Below are 17,271 nucleotides of genomic sequence, written 5' to 3'. Positions count from 1 at the left end.
TTATATAAATTCATCTAACGAGTCCTAAATAGTTTCTTTGTGTTGTCATCTAATGCTCCTTGAGGCACTTACGCACTTAATGTATTCAAGATATTTTCATCTAAGACAATTTTAATAGTTATTTATTCATTTGCTTGTCTTCTCACATCTACTACTTTATCCCTCGTGTAATTACCTACTATTATACCTACTATGTTTTGTTGGTTATCTTTCCCTTCCGAGTAAAAAAGTTTTTATCATTTCCCTATTTCCCAAGCATTTTCACCTTTCCATTATGCTTCATTCTATAGGAAGGGAAAAAATTGGATGGAGGGAGCGAATAATGGATAGATGAGACATCCGTAGAGAAGAGATTGTGTCCTTCACTCTTTCCCCCTTTTTGTTGCGTTGGATGGAAGAGAAGAGAGTAAACTGGATTGACTGTGTTTGTTAGGAAAAAAGGGAAGGGAGAGTTCTAATTTACCCATAGATCCAACCACCCAAGAAAAGCGCCGCAACACCACCACCACCACTACCACTAGCAGTGCCAACATAGGCCAGCTCCAAGACATGAGATGCACGGGTTTCATCCAGTGGGTAGAGGATAGAGAGGAGCAGGGGAGGGAACAAGAGGAGGATGACAAGGAGTACTTTAAGTACCACAAAGCATTGCCGTTGTCGGAGATAGAGTTGGTGGACACGAGGAAGCCGGTCACTCGGGCCATGGATGGGTTTGCAGATTATTACTATAGAGGAGAACGTGTGGTGCTATGGAGGCCGGAGCAGCTTGACACTGCTGAGGAGGCGCTCATGAGGGCTACTCAGATATGGAAGCAGGATGAAATGAGGGGAGATCCGGATTCTCCACATGGTTGGGTTCTCAGAGCCCTTCATGGTGAAGATTGGTGATATATATATATATATATATATATATATATATATATATATATATATATATATTCTACTGAGTTTGGAGTGGGGCTTTACTAATTTGATTTAATTATCGAGTGTGATTGTAAAGTGCTCCTTGATTCAAAGAGTCCTCAAAGTTGCATCGCTGCTATTTGGGAAGATATTAGCTTTTTGCTTTCTCAGTTCGAATGGGCATCCTTAAATTGGGTTGGTAGAAATGATAATTCTGTTGCTCATGTATTGAGTCATCTGGATTTAAAATTGAGCCATCTGGATTTAAAAGAGAAAAGTGATATAATGCTTGATTTTGCTATCCCTACGGTGATTCAAGAACGGCCTTGGTGAACTGCCAAAATATGTATTGTGTTTTCCTTTTGAATCAATGAAATCAACTTTTTTGCCTTTGAAAAAAAAAATATTTATATATTCTACTGAGTTTTTTTCTTTTTCTGAATTGCTGATCTTCTTGTACCATATAATGTAATACATCTATGGGTCCCTAATTCCTTATTGTGTTTAGTTGTACCGGTAGAATGGGTATGAATGACGAGATGATTATTGTTATAGAGTGTATTTATTTAGAATAGGTAAAAGGACTTCCTTGCCCCTCGGGTGATAACTTCTTTATCGGTCTTATAACCGCGGGTTAGTGTTAATTTATTATATTATGTATTCCCTCCGTCCTTATTATGGGACAAAAGGAGTAATCGATACTATCGAGTAATATAAAATATTTATGAGGAATAAAAAATTAAAGAATGCTGTTATATGGGTAGAAGCTTAAGTAATAGGTTTATTTGGGGAATATGTTCTAGAATAGGGCTGGCAATTGAGTTGATAATGAATAAGGGAGTGAGTGAGGTTAATTAATTTATTATCACTTTGTTTAAGGTTATTTAATTTATTATCACTTCATTTATGATTTATGATGAATATTAAATGGACGAGTCAATTTACATCTAATTTGAATATTTTTAAACATAAATTATTAAATTATTTTGGTTGTGAAATATTAAAAATATATATATATATATATATAATAAAAATATTATGGCAATAGTTTGTTTATTCATTTTTTGGTCTCTTTCGTTTAAAACTATACGAAAAAAACAAAACAAGACAAAACAAAAGCTCCTTCACAGATTTACAGTATCAACCATGGATTTAGAAAACAAAAGTATTAACCATGGATTTAGAAAACAAAGATCTAAGAAACGCAAACATCAAGAACTCCAATACCATTAATAAGCTTATTCAATGAGCCAAAGGTTTCTTGTCTTGGTGTATTCAACACTCCTCCAACTCACCGATTTGGGTCATTTGACTATGTGTGATACCGACTTATCCAATGGTATTACTTGTATTATTTCTTATTGACTGAACTAATTTCTTCAATGATATTTAAGTTGATTCAGGTTTTTAGCTGAATTTTGTTAAGGAAGTGATGTTAAGCGTAGAATAAATCTCACAAACTCTTATGTTGCGTTTGGAAAGATCGAAATCTCGCAAACTCTTATGTTGCGAATCGGTGGCTTTAGAATAGGAATTGAGGAATATTTAGTTCAAAATAGGTATTGAAGAATATTTAGTTCAAAATAGTCTTCAATTCCACATTTAAGGAGCGGTTATTTCGATACTCCCAAAAATAAGCTGAAACAAGAATAAGGTCAATGTCTATTTACACTGGGAAATTTGAAACACAAAAGTCACAACTAATTAGGATTCATGTATTTTTCAAATAAACTTCAATACCATGTTCATTCTGAATATATATATATATATATATATATATATATATATATATATATATATTACATAAACATTCGAGAGGAGCACCAAATTATGAGAAATGGCCTTCTGTCGTTGGGATCTTTGCACTAATTAATTAATTAAATTAGGAAAAAAAATATTCCTAGAAGAAGGGGTAATTTACACAGACCTCCCCTATGGTTTGCCATAATTACAGGCACTACTTGAACCTCCCCTACTTTTTAAAATATCCTACATGGACCTCCCTTCTGTTACGGTCAACGCCAGTCAACGACGGAAAATGATGACGTCAGCTACTATTTTTTTTGAAATATCGCAAATACCCTTGGGTATATGATATTATATATATATATATATATATACACACACACACACACACACATACATATAAGACCCATTTTGTAACCGTTATGCTACAAAACGGGTCTCTTAGGGCTGAAGAGAAGAAGAAGACGAAACTGCTGCCGTTGTGAGAAGTTGCTGCTCTACAAAGGTTGTGTTGTGCAAATCAAGTGTTGGGAGCTTTGGAGAGGAAGAAGAAGAAGAAGATTGTTCTGGAATTTGAAGAAAAACGATGAAGAAGAAGATTATTCTTCTGTCTGCAACTTAGGGCTCTATTTGGGTAAGTTATGTTCATCTAGAAATTAAAGGCTGAATTCTTAGCTTCGATTTGTTATCTTCAAAACAAATATCTGGATTTTCAATTTGGTTATTCAAAAATCTGAAAATTTAATTTTTGTGGGTTACGATTTGTTTTTCAAAAATTTGGAGAATAGCGAAGGTCTTGTGGGTTACGAGTTGTTCTTCAAATATCTGGATTTTCGTTTCTTTTTGGAAACATGTCTACTAGTTCAAAGGGAAAAGCTTCAAGCTTGGGTGATTTAAGGTACATGGATCTGTATTGCAAATGTAAATCAAAAACAAAATGTGTAATTAAGGTAATAGGTTCTAATGATTATAACAATAATGGGAAGTTGTATTATGTTTGTCCAACTAGAAGTTGTGGTGTTTGGGAATGGTGTAATCCAATAACTTGCATTACAGAGGATATGATGGACTTTGCTACAACATGTAATGAAGAAGATGTATTTCCTGAGATTATGACAAATGTTGCTGAGATAAGTTCTGAGATTGGTAAGCTAAGGTCTAAAATTTGTGAGATAAGGTCTGAAATTGGTGTACTAAGGTCTGAGATTGGTGAGATAATGTGTGAAATTGGTAAGATAAGGTCTCAATTTGCAATGTTTGAAAAACCCCTTGGATTCATAAAGCTGCTTATCAATGCAAGTTTATTTCTTGCATTTTTCTCAGTTGTATTCATTTTTTTGTCAGTTGTATATTGAAGGTGGTATGCCTTCAGTAATTATGTTTTATAATGAATGATGTTCAGTTCTTAATGGAGTTCTTAATGAATGATGGAGTTCTTTTGTAATGAATGAAGCTGCTATATGTTTTGCTTTGACAAACTCTGCATTGACAAACTGCATTGACAAAAAATTCAGACCTATATGAGAAACAACCCATAAATATGAACAATTTATACAAACAACCAATTGTCCACAAAACATACCATATAAACAACTGAGTTACCCATAAACATACCATATCATTTACCAATAAAATTCAGAGTTGTCCAAAAGCTATAACAAAAGTCAGTTGTCCAAAAGCTATACCATATATCTGTCTATTCTTTTTGCACAACTGAGTTACCCACAAAGTAGATAAACAACAAAAGTTTCATAAATTGTCCACAAAAAAAATATAGTTAACTGTATTATGGCTGTATTTTCAACTGCCTTCTTCTCCATCTTCAAGTGTCCCTTCCAGATTGGCTGCTTCTTCCAGTAGCTCTTCGAACTGCAAATTTGATAGCATTGGGTCTTCTTGGTTGATTTGATGTTGCAGAGCCTTGTCCAGGTTGGTTAGTGCTTGCAATGCCTTTTCCTGCTTGATTTGACCTTGAGCTTGCATACCCTCTTCCAGTTTGGTTGGTGCTTTTTGATTGATTTGAGGTTGCACACCATCTTCCAACTTGGTTGGTGCTTGCAGTGGCTTTTCTACCTACATTCCTCATTGAGCTTTGACACCCAAATTGAGTAGCTGATGTAGGCCTCATCATCTGTGATTACAATTAAAATAGTCTATTTAAGAAAAATAGAAAAAAAGTTAAACTTTTTTTTTTTATTTAAAAAAGTTATACCTCTTCTGTTAAACTGGTAAAACTTGAACTTCCACTTCCAACTTGACTTCTTCTTGGTGTACTTGTATGTCCCTGCAAGTTTCTATATACTGTCAAATAATGTCACAAGTTAAAGGGCATTAACTCTTCAGTTAATATTAAAAAATTTATAAGTGATTTACCTGGTTGGGTTGACCTACTTTGCATGTTCTCTTGTTGTGCCCAAATTCTTCACACTATGAGCATTGTAGGGATTTGCTCTTTCTAGCATCATTAGTTGCAGGTGTAGGCTCATCTGCATCTCTAGTCCTGGCTTTTTTTGGTCTGCCAGGCTTTTTCCTTGGAACTGGAGGTTCCACAGGGTTACAATGCACAGGAGTCCACATTCTCTGATCAGGTACTGGGTGAATCATACTAGAATGAGTTCTCATGTATGTTTCATTATAGAAACATGGATCACAGTACTGTTCAATATCTGTTCTTTTGTGTGTTATGGTTACAGTTGCATGTTTGCATGGGAGGCCAGAAATCTGCCATCCTCTACAATCACATGACCTTGATCTAAGCTTCACTATATGTTTTCCTTCCTCATGTATGACTTCATACTCATCTTGCCCTGCTGGGGTAACATTATATGATCTAGACTCGTTGATCAGCTTATTCAATTTTTTCCTAATGTTTGGGGTTACCAATCCTACCCAAGTACTGGCCTTTTCAGCCCTCATTAGGAGTCTGCTCATCAATTTGCTCCTAATACCATCAAGCAGCCCTAAAATATGTTTAGACCTAAGCTTCCCAACCCAATTGTTGAATGACTCACTAAAATTATTAGTGACATGGTCACTCTTCACCTGGTCAGAAAATGCATGCCTTGACCACTTGCACACATCTATTCTTAAGACCCAATTATAAGCCTCTCTTGACACTTCCCTCATTTGCCTCATTGCCTCATTAAATGTGTAATCATTATAGGCTCTAGCTGCCTTCCAGAAAAAAGACTGCAAAAACAATCCTGGATACTTCTTTTTGAAGTTGTTATATAGATGTCTGCAACATAGCCTATGGGTTGCATGTAGGAAAACAATCCTCATTGCTTGTTCAAGACCCTAAGCACAAGTAAAGCATAAATTAGATATATAAATTTCATGTAATTTATTAGATATAGAAATTACATGTAATAAATGAAGTTTTTACCTTTTGCTGATTTGACATGAAGCATATATGTCTATCTTGACCAAGTTCAACAAATGTTTGCAATTCTTGAAGGAAGAATTTCCACCTTTCTTTCCCTTCATTCTCTACCACAGCCACAGCCAGTGGAAAAAGGCCATTATTCCCATTAAGGGCTATAACAGACAAGAGCACACCACCATAAGGGTCTTTAGGTGACAATCATCCAATCCAATGAACCCCCTGTAACCATTCTTGAATCCATATTGCATAGCTTCTAAAGATATAAAAATTCTTTTAAATGTCATACTAGGTAAGTCCCTCTCAAGCTTCATGATACTACTAGGATTAGATTTGAAAATTTCATTAGCATACTTAGGAAGCAAAGTGTATGCTTCCCCATGGTTTCCCTCTAACTCATCCATAACTTTCCTTTTAGCTCTGTATAGTTGCATGGGTCTTGCATCAACTTTGAATTGGCTCATCACTGTTGCATGCAATGCATCAAGTGGAACCCCTGGATTGTCTTTTATATTCTGCCCAAGCTTTTTAGCAATCCATGTGGATGTTGCATCCCTCACAGTGCCACTCCTCACACAATTGTGTGGACCTCTAATTGTCTTGACTTGATAAGTTACTCTATCTACCAAACGGGAAGCATGTACCCTCCATGGACACCCCTCAACTGCACATCTTACAGTGACTCTTTGCTTATCATTTTTTACTCTTTTTATATTACATCCCTCTTGGACACAAAAATCAACCAAAATATCCCTAAAATGGTTCACATTGACAAATAGATGACCTTTTTCTAACTTAATCTTTCCATCAACACCTCTCTTAGATGGAATTCCCTTTAAACAGCTTGCATAGTACCTACCCCTTGCTGTTTTAGTTTTCTATTGTTCAACATTTATCTCACACTCTTCTTCTTCCACATACATGTCATTATCAGATTCAGTACCAGGTTCATCTCCTGATTCATAGTTTGACATACCATCCTCACTATGGTTCTTTTCTTCCTCCACATTCTTATTCACATCATCATTGTGAACTGGATTCTTACCCTTCCCATTATTTTCCCATTCCTCATCTTTAGAATTAAACCCAAATACATCATTATCATCTTCCAAATCATACTCATCCTCAGGCTGTCCTTCATTGTTCTCATTTACATTGGTCTAATTGTCTCTGACATTAGTGTCATTATTGTCATTGACATTACTGTCATCATTGTCATTCACATTACTGTCATCATTGTCATTCACATTATTGTCATCAAATGTCCTATCATCAAACTCCCTATAATCAAACTTAAACTCCATATCATCAAACTCCATGCTCTAAATTGAGGCAAATTCAGGACTTATATTAGTTACAACCTTATTAATATACAAGTCTATCAATCTCTTACCAGCATTTACTTTAAACATCTCTAGCACATCTTTATCACTATCCACATTCATTCTAGCAGAAGACCTAGGAACAACACAAGACAAAAACAGAAACAAAGGGACAGTAGTTGGAATATGAGATAAAGCTAGCTGTTACATCTTTAACAAGATCAATGATGCTATAAAAATCCGGATCCACACCAGTTATAAGAATTAGGTTCCACTTGTAGTGAACAACAATATCATGAATTGATTCCATCGCTGTAACAATTAAAATTATAACAAAAATATAAATTATAAACACAAATTAACTAAATTTAACACAATCAATACAATGGAACAACTACTCCCAAATTACACATAATTTCAATTATAAAAGCCTTATTTGCCTATATAGAGTTAACAATAAATAGAAAACAAAACCCTAAACAAATATATATAGAGTAATAAAAAACATATACCTTAAACTAAATACAGAATTATTCAAAAATACACACACCCAAAAAATAAAGTATAAATTTTTAACATAACCTAAACTAAATAGAGAGTAATCAAAAACAGAAACCCTCAATATTGATTACAAAATTCTTTTCACACACCTCAGACCACTTCAGATTCACATATACGCAAACCCTAACTCGTTCTTTGCAAATACGAACTTGGATTTGTTGCCAAATATGGAAAGCGAACTCCTATGTTGATAAGATCTTTGGTTAATCCTTCACATGCAATAACCCTTACCCTTTGTTCTTTCGTTCTCTCTCTCTCTCTCTATCTCTCTCAGAGTGTTCACAATACACAGCACCACTTTGGTAAGGCAGATGAAAAGACCTGCGTTGGGAAACAGACACAATTAATGCAAGTTTTCCCTCCAAATGAATTAATAGTCGTGTAACTGAGAAACTGATGTCATGGGAGGTAGTTTCGTCATTTCAGATGGCAAGGAGAGGGTATTTTAGTAATTTCGACAGCTCTGTTAGTCGATTTAACAGTCCGTCATAGATAAGGGAGGTCCGTGTAGGATATTTTAAAAAGTAGGGGAGGTTCGAGTAATTTTCGGAACAGGAAGGGTGCCGCCTGTAATTATGGCAAACCATAGGGGAGGTCTGTGTAAATTACCCTAGAAGAAGTCATAGTTGGTGCGGAAGTCATCATACATACTGTAAGGTGGGTCTATAAATATATGGGTCAAAGGGAATCAAGTTACCATCCTCGTCGTGATTTATGTTGGAGAGATCATAGCCACCAATAACGTATATCAACGATCCCAAGCCCACAACACAGGCGCAGCTGGAAGCGAATTTATAATTTGGCTGCAAATCGGAGATGACAGGATACAGAAATTCTTTTGGCTTTGTGTGGTTGTTGATTACGAACCAGCGGTATACAAAGTCGTCATTCATTCTTGCACTAATGTATATGTGGAATGGGTATGGATCTTCTTCTTCTTCTTCTTTTATTCCTTCTCCAACAGAAACAACATTGTCGGTGTCCATCTTCGTCATCCATTAAAATTCTCTTCTCCTCCGTGCCCCTGCGTCATTCCTCTTCCTTCCTTCTTCACCTTGCACCACCTATTAACTCCACCACAAAACTAAAGAGGAGAGGATTGAGGTTAGGGTTTTCATCTTATTCCTTGAAAGCAATCCAACAGCTGAGATCTATTATGTAAAGCTTATGGGCTACTGCCTATTGGGATATTGATTGGACCAAATGGAACTACATGGCCTAGAATTTAAATATACAGTATAAAGTTTTCAAGTGTAATGGGCTATTTAAGTAGACCAGTTTGGCCTCATTTGTTAAACGGGTGTTAAAAGTTAAAAGTGTTCGAGTTTGACTCGTTAATCTAAAAATAAATCTTGAACAAAAGCTACTCATGCATAATTATTTGCGACTCTACATATGTTTTGTGATGGCCTAAGTATTATAAACCCGATGCGTCCGTGATGACCAAAAGTTGACCCGAAAACGGATCTGAAATGTGGAAGCGAAAGAAGTAAAATGGCCTCTAGAGATGTACATCATCCCTAAGGCACCAAAATGACCCCCCATGAAGCTAGCCACGGAACTCAAATGAGTCAAGTACTGAAGCAAGGATTTTAAACCAGATAAGAAATAAACTAAGGGTAAAATGGTCATTTCAAACTGAAATGGGTGCCACCGCGCACACCATGGGAAAGATAATGAAAAATGGATAAAGTTAGACTCAAAAATCGCCTGATTTGGACTCTGGACGGAAATGATATGAAAATAGAATAAAGTAGCATCCTCCGTTTAAGAGATACCACTCTATCTCACTAAAACTATAATAACTCTCACTACAGTTAGAGTTTTGGTGTGTAGTTGGTACCATTGGAAAGATAACTTCAAGTTCTTGAATTTATACTCAAGAATGACTTGATTTGGATTTAAAACGAGTGAGATATGACCCTCTGAAGTTGGTGTAAAAAAGCTGTCCAAGAAAAACTGAAAAGGGAAGGCTCTAGGGAGGATCAGCCGACCAATGGCAAGGACCAGCCGGCTGAAATTCAATCATCAGCCGGCTGATGGCAAGGATTAGTTGGCCGAAACGACCTTTTACACTTGCAAACTCACTAGAATTGGTCTCCAATGGCTGTTAGCCGGCTGATATCAGTTGTCAGCCGATCGATGCACTTGATATCAGTAAAATTTGCTACTGTCAAGTGTGTGGAAGGTGCTCGGTCCAAGTCTAATGCTATTCATGCATCCCATATGGCCCAAAACGAGTTTAAAAACATTCCCTAGCTTTATACAAGCATACATAACATGCTAGATAAAAAAGGGAATTTCAAATCAAACTCTAATGCATGAACTTTGCATAAAAATTCATAAATCATCCAAAAATAGTTTTAAAGTCGAAACTTAAGAGTTTTGTGAGATGTGAATATACACGCAAACGTAAAATGATATAGTAGAAGCGCTACAATGGCCTACAGCCTCATTACAATCCATTTACAAATTTTGACATACCAAACCTCCAATTCTCACAAAATAGGCTATTATGGCAATACTTGAGTTTTAAAACATACTTGTGAACTTTAAAGTTAATGGCCCTTGGCCTCATGTCGTACATACAAATAAGCATAAAAAAGTGTACTTAGGTACACATTACACATCAAGAAAGCCACCATAGCTTCTAAAATATTATACATCTATGGTATACCAAAATATAACATCAAAAGTAAATCATGCTAAACATTTGCATAGCAATATACAAAAATATTCTAAATTGCTCATAAGTCCCTAAGGATGATGAGCATCCAAGGGCATAGTCTCCTTACCTGTAAAATAACCCAAACAACTAGGGTGAGTAATCAAGTTACTCGTAGGAAGAAGCATATGCGTATACCCTAAAGTTTCAATATCATTGCAAGAGTAATATAGACAAATACAAGGGATCATTCCACTTAACGTCTATGTTCAAGGTGTTATAAAGGATCATCTTAAACTATCACAATGATTCTATAACATCACAATATACACATCAATGTACTCAATGACATCAAATCGCCAATAACTAAAATTACAAGTCACAATTAAACATTGATTGTCAATTTGGAATTGAATGCGAAATCAATTAGTGGAAAACTTGGACATCAAGTCTCGGAGTAAACCACGACCTAAACGGTTATTCTGGGCATTAACCCGTTGGGGATACTGTAATATCCCTAGTTTTCAAAAGGATATAATTGGAATTTAATTTTTATTTCTTGTGCATTTTAATGGAATATGTGGCTATGTGCTTATGTGACTATGCGTTTCTATTTACTTAATTATTTATTTGAAATACGTGATTTAGTTGTGTGTTTTATTTTATGTGATAGTGTAAGGTTGTTTGATTCGTTGGATGTAATTATTTGTTATGAGATGATATGGTCGTTTAAATGTAATTTTATTTGCAGGATTAAGTGTGTATTTTATTTTTATTTTAATTTAAAAATGGAGTTGGATTGGATAGTAGTAGTGGACCAGATAAATGGGTCACATAGACTATTTGGATGGATTTACATGGGTAAGGGTTATGATCCATGGATAGTGGAGGTTATTATTATTATTTTTGTAATTAATAATGATAAGGAGGATTCGGTTATATCTATATTTATATAATCATATTATATTTATAAATGGTTATATATATATGTACATACATAATAGTACAGGATAATATTAGTAATACTATATAGTAGTGTTATGATTTATATACATGTATTTATTTTATTTTAGATTTTCTTTTCTTTTCTCTTTTTTGTCTTCTCTTAAAATTGGAATTAGGGTTTTATAAACCTATATGTATACATTATGTTGTCTGCCTTAAGGTTCATAAAAACCCTATTCACGCCACCTTATAGAAGATAGTGGTAACAGAGAATTAAGAGAGAGAACTGTGAGGAGAGAAGGGAGAACTAAAGGGGAAAAGGAACGGTGTCTGCTTGCGGGTTATAACCAAAGCGGTCGGAGGCTTGACGGTAATCTGAAGTCGCCGAAAAAACTAGGAAGAAGAAGTTAAGGTTTTAATTCGAAACCTAGAGGCAAGTTCTATTTCTTGCTCTTTCCCTTTGATTTGTGTTCTATGCATGCCTAAATAATCTCCAGGATTAAATTAGGCTTTAAAAAGTGATATTGTATGCATGTTAATTCAGACTTCAAACCTTTTTATGTGTTGATTAAGTGAAATTGATTTGTCATTCAAACTGTTTTATATTCTGTTTTAATTATTGTAACGATGCGTACTGAGTTTATATGATTTTTTTGGATGATTGGGACTTTGTCGGACCTTTAGGAACTTAAACTAAAGATTTCAGAGGGATTTTAACATCGTCGGAGATGAAGGCGATGACAGAAAGCAAGGACAGAGCCGGCTCCCAAGGGGATGGAGCCGTTTCCCTATTTTTCTTTACCCAGGGCTCTCTATGAGAGAGAGAGCCGGCTCCATGGTGAAGGGAGCCGGCTCCCTAAGGCATAGAGCTGGCTCCAAGGGTAGGGGAGCCGGCTCTCATTGGTGCAGACCTGGCTCTCAACTTTTAAGAGCAAGCTCTCTTGCTTTAGTGTGTACTAGAAGGGGTTTTAGGCACTGTTTGGATATTTTGGGGTTCCTGAATTGTTTTGAGTTAATATAGAGGATTCTAAATATTATTTCATGTTGTATTAAAACCCCATATTGTATAATTAATGTCTATATGCTAATGAATTGAACAGTATGAAAGCTTAAACAATTTTGCATGCTGTTAACGAATATAAAAGATTTAATTTCTTAGTCTTATTTTAGCAATTTAAATGACTGGAACATGATTTTTAAATCTTGTATTGGATGCATAATATGGTCATATAAATATTAGACTTTATTTAAGCTTATTTTGGAGTATAATTGATGAACTACTTATTTCTATTTTATCAATTATTTGGCTATTTTGTAGATTTTAATTGATGTTTAAATTTATCATTTATTGCATTAATTATTGGATTTGTGAATTTATTTGATGTATTACTTTGAATGTTGCATTAGTTATGAATTTTGAGGATTTTATGCACCGGTATGGGATTGTGGCATATTAGAGATGGATTAGATCAAAACGCTAATTCCTACCTATTCATGCATAATGGAATGGATTTACCAAAAATGTAAATCCTACATATTTTCATGTCAGGTTAACTAAAATAGTTGAATGACCTATTGGATGTTTGTTTGTTTTTTATTTTTTATTTTATTTTTTTATTTTCTATGTTCTGTATTAGGATGGATTATAAATATATAATTATAGTACCGCGATATGAACTTGAGTCTCAGAGTCGCTGGTTAGTGTACATATATGCAGTGGGATGCATAACTAGCTATGATAGGTTGAGGTATACCCTGTTAGGCTTAGGCACATATACCCACTTCAAGTACGTTTTGCATGTTGCCTTTTATTCAGGTTGAGACCCCCTTTGTAGTCTAGTAAGAGTCCTTTAGTATGGATATATATGTATATTTATTGTTATGGACTATATAGCTATTGTTGGGGTTATCTAGGTTATATCTGCGTATCGGGTCTCTACTTGGACTGTAGTATAGTAGAACTTGTTTATGGGCCTGACCTACTATCATTTTTCAGGTATTCGTCAGGAGTAAGGATTGTCTGTGTTGAGCAGTAATCGTCTACTTCACTCTTTTGGATTATTTACCTAGAAGTTTCTTTATGTTTCAGTGTTCTGATGTAGTCACTTGTTCAGTTGAGATTTTCTAGGGGTCCACATAGTATGGATTCCCGAGTTGTATTATGTAATACCCCTAATTTTAAAAAGGATAGTCCTGGTATTTTGGTTAATTATATTATTGCATTTTTAATAATTTAATAATTTAAAATGTTTAATTGCTTGTGTATTTGAATATTTGAATTTATTTGAAATTATTTTTTTATTTGCTTGATATTTGACTTAATTGTGACTTGTTTGAATTATGGTGTTTAATTTATTTAATTGTTTAGTTAATTGTATTTTTGTATTTTAAGTCTTTTAAATGCATAATTGGTTTACATTAAGGTTTACTTAACGTTTAATTTAGGGTTTTGTTTTAGAAGTCAAGTCTTGGTAGCCGACGTAGATTTAATTAGGATTTTCTATGGGCTGGCTAGATTCATTGTAGGGTTTGGATTGAATTTAGGTTTTGTATAAACTTATAAATATACGTAATAAGTTCTGCCTAGGATTTTTAGAAAACCTTATTCACGACAGTGGAGGCAGAAAAGGAACAGAGGAGGATTACAGTAGTTCGCCTGAGAAATTTAAGAAGACGACGTTGGGATTTTTAACCGAAATCTCAAAGGCAAGTTCTAATCCTATCTCTATTCCTTAGGCTCGTGTTCTTTGCATCTCTAATACAATTCCAGGATTATATAAAGTTTAAAATTTAACTGGTATGCATGTTTGAGTTTTTTTTTTAAACTAGACGCGGTTGCAAGATGTGTATTGTTGGTTTTAATTTCTTCTTTGCATAACTTCTGTTTTAAATTCATGTCAGTTGGTGTTTTAAGAGTTTAATTAGTCTGGAACCTATTGGAGATCACTAGAAGTAATCTGGATTACAGTGTTTGAATTGTTTAAACAATAAGCGTTTACAAACTGTAAATTGTTTGTGTTGAATCCTTAATGTATAATTCGGGTTTAAATTATTGTTGATCGCTAGACAAAGAGGTTAATGGTCTCTGGAACACCTTAGAGTTAGTTCAATTTTTTTGAACCTTAGGTTAGGAGGACAGACAAACTGGACGTTGCCGGAATAGACACAGGGGAAGAAAACAAGCAGAGAGGAGGAGAGGGGGAAGATGCGGCTCCATAGAATCATGGAGTCAGCTCTAAATGGTCTTGGAGGCAGCTCCAAGTGGGTTGGAGCAGGCTCCATCTTTTTGGAGGCAGTTCCAACTTGTTTGGAGACGTCTCCTTTATGTTTTTTCAGTTTTGGTTGGTTTCTGCGAGTTCTAGACTGCTGTAGATGGATTTTTAAAATTCCAGATTGATTTAGGGGTTGTTCTCAGGTTGTTCAGTAATGTCTAAACTCATATTAAAGCCTCTAAAGGTATGGTAATACAGAATATACCATAGGAAGCAAATATAGATCACAGTAGGAGACTCTTCAGAAAGTTGGTCTACTAGTTTGGATGTGAATGATTCAAGTTGCTTGTGTTTAATTTAACAAGTGACTTAGGATATTTGTGGTTTAAATCATGTCATAGTATTATAAAATAAAAAATAAAAAAAACATAAGCATGTCAAGTGTGATAACTCTCTGTTATGCTTAATGGGACCTTAATTGCTAATTTTACAGTACTGTGTCTTGTCAACTTTTGATATTGTTATTATTATGCTCGTAGGGGATCACATGATAGATAATATTTACTATTTGTATTGTAAATTTATTGGAGAAGCATGTGTCGGTAGTACAGAACAAACATGTCACACACATAACTCTTGTTATATTTGTAATGGATTCTGGTTATATGTGTTATTAATTAGTTGGTAATTAATTTCATTATTAGTGTTATCAACTGCTGGATGGTATGGAATAATTGGTATTTATATTCATTATGTGTATTATCAACTATTGGGTGGATGGATTGTATGCACCGGTATGGGACGATGACATACTAGGGACGGATTAGTTTCAAAATACTACATCCTACCTATACGGAATAAGGGAATGGATTATGAAATAAATCCTACTTATAATTAAGTCAAAGAAGCTGCACAAGCTGAATGACTAAATGGATTACTTGTTATCCAAGTTAAGTCAAAGAAGCTGAACAAGCTGAATGACTAACTAGACTGGTTTGAATGGATAGGAGAGGACTTTAAATATATTTTTATGGTACCGCGATCTAAGCTTGAGTCTCAGAGTCGTCGGTTAGGGAGCATATATGTAATAGGATGCGTAGCTGGATATGAGAGGTTGAGGTGTACCTTGTTAGGTCTAGGTACTCATGCCCACCTATGGGTGCGTTTTTGCATGTTGCCTTCTATTCAGGTTAAGACCCTCTCCATAGTCCAGTGATAGTCCTGTAGTGTGAATATATATATATATATATATATATATATATATATATATATATATTTACAGACTATTAGCTATTGTTGAGTTGGTTAGGATGTACATGTGTATCGAGTCTTTGCTTGGATTGTATATGTGTATCGAGTCTCTACTTGGATTGTGTATATATATATATATATATTTACGGACTATTAGCTATTGTTGAGTTGGTTAGGATGCACATGTGTATTGAGTCTCTGCTTGGATTGTAATAGGTTAGAACTTGTTTGTGGGCCTGACCCACTCCTATTTTTCAGGTATACGTTAGTTCCAGGCTTGAGCTTGTTCGTGCTGAGCAGAAACGGTCACTCATTCTTCCGACGACGTCGGACTTCTCTCTATGGTTTACTCTGGATATTCTTTGAGTAGTTTCATTTTAGTTGGGATTTTGTTAGGGGTCCACTAGAGATGGATTCCCGAGTTGTTTAAACTACTGAAGGTTTTAGATTACCGGATTTAAGTATTTATTGTTAAAGGATTTTATTTTAGTTTCATCCAGCTGTTATTTATTTATTTCTTATTTCACTTTGTATTCCGTGTTTGTTTATATATTGATTGTTTAATATTCCCTCGGGTTTGGGCCTGGGCCTAATCAACCCGTGTCTCTGGTCCGAGGGGTATCACAGTTGGTATTAGAGCACTCCAGGTTAAAGTGTCGCTGGGATGTTTCGTATTAAGACTTCCGCGTAGCATTTTCTTTTGATTAGAGCTTAAGGTTCGGATTCATTGTATTCCTTTACGGTCCATTTAGAAATCGTACTGATGTCTGTCTTTCCATGTTAACAGATGGTTAACGGTAAGAGAGGAGGACAGAACAGCAGGCAAAGGAGAGCGGCACGTAGGCAACAACAGTTTCTTCTATGGCGTCAGCAGATTGGGGAAGAGCACCAAATGCCTGTTTTTCAGAATGGTGTATGGAACTATTTTGTTTTTGTTTATTATTCTTGTTGCAATAATAAGAATTATCACAGTGGAGTGATTGGTTTTGTTTAAACAAACAAATATTTGTTTATATGTATGTTGTGTTGAGGCAGGACGATTAACAAGGAGTTTATAAACGAACTTGTGTAAGTCGATATGGTAGTTTTGTTACCGAATGATGAAGTCACAGGATAGCACGATAATAAAAAAGGGAGTAGCTTCGGAGTATTTTAGTTACCTTACGTGTTTTGCTTTACGGAGTATTCAGCATTCTGGTTTGGATAGTGTAGTTGGTGATACTCGATGTTGCAGGCTCAGATTTCTAACCAATCTAGTGGTTTTGGATATGCACACTTATGCTG

General features: G+C 35.1%; 1 protein-coding gene across 1 annotated transcript; it reads left to right on the top strand.

Moving 5' to 3' along the window:
• The first annotated feature begins 549 nt into the window (after nucleotides 1-549).
• Nucleotides 550-888, top strand: LOC132309139 (uncharacterized). The gene has a single exon (XM_059807486.1). The coding sequence runs from the start codon at nucleotides 550-552 to the stop codon at nucleotides 886-888; it is 339 nt and encodes a 112-aa protein (XP_059663469.1).
• The last annotated feature ends 16,383 nt before the right edge of the window (nucleotides 889-17,271 follow it).

This window comes from Cornus florida, unplaced genomic scaffold, assembly GCF_030987335.1.
Source record: "Cornus florida cultivar Cherokee Brave unplaced genomic scaffold, ASM3098733v1 CherokeeBrave_3.0.0_Hap2_Chr05, whole genome shotgun sequence".
In the NCBI taxonomy this organism is placed as follows: domain Eukaryota; kingdom Viridiplantae; phylum Streptophyta; class Magnoliopsida; order Cornales; family Cornaceae; genus Cornus; species Cornus florida.
Note: the sequence above shows the minus strand (reverse complement) of the source record. Positions and strands in the feature narration are given on the sequence as shown.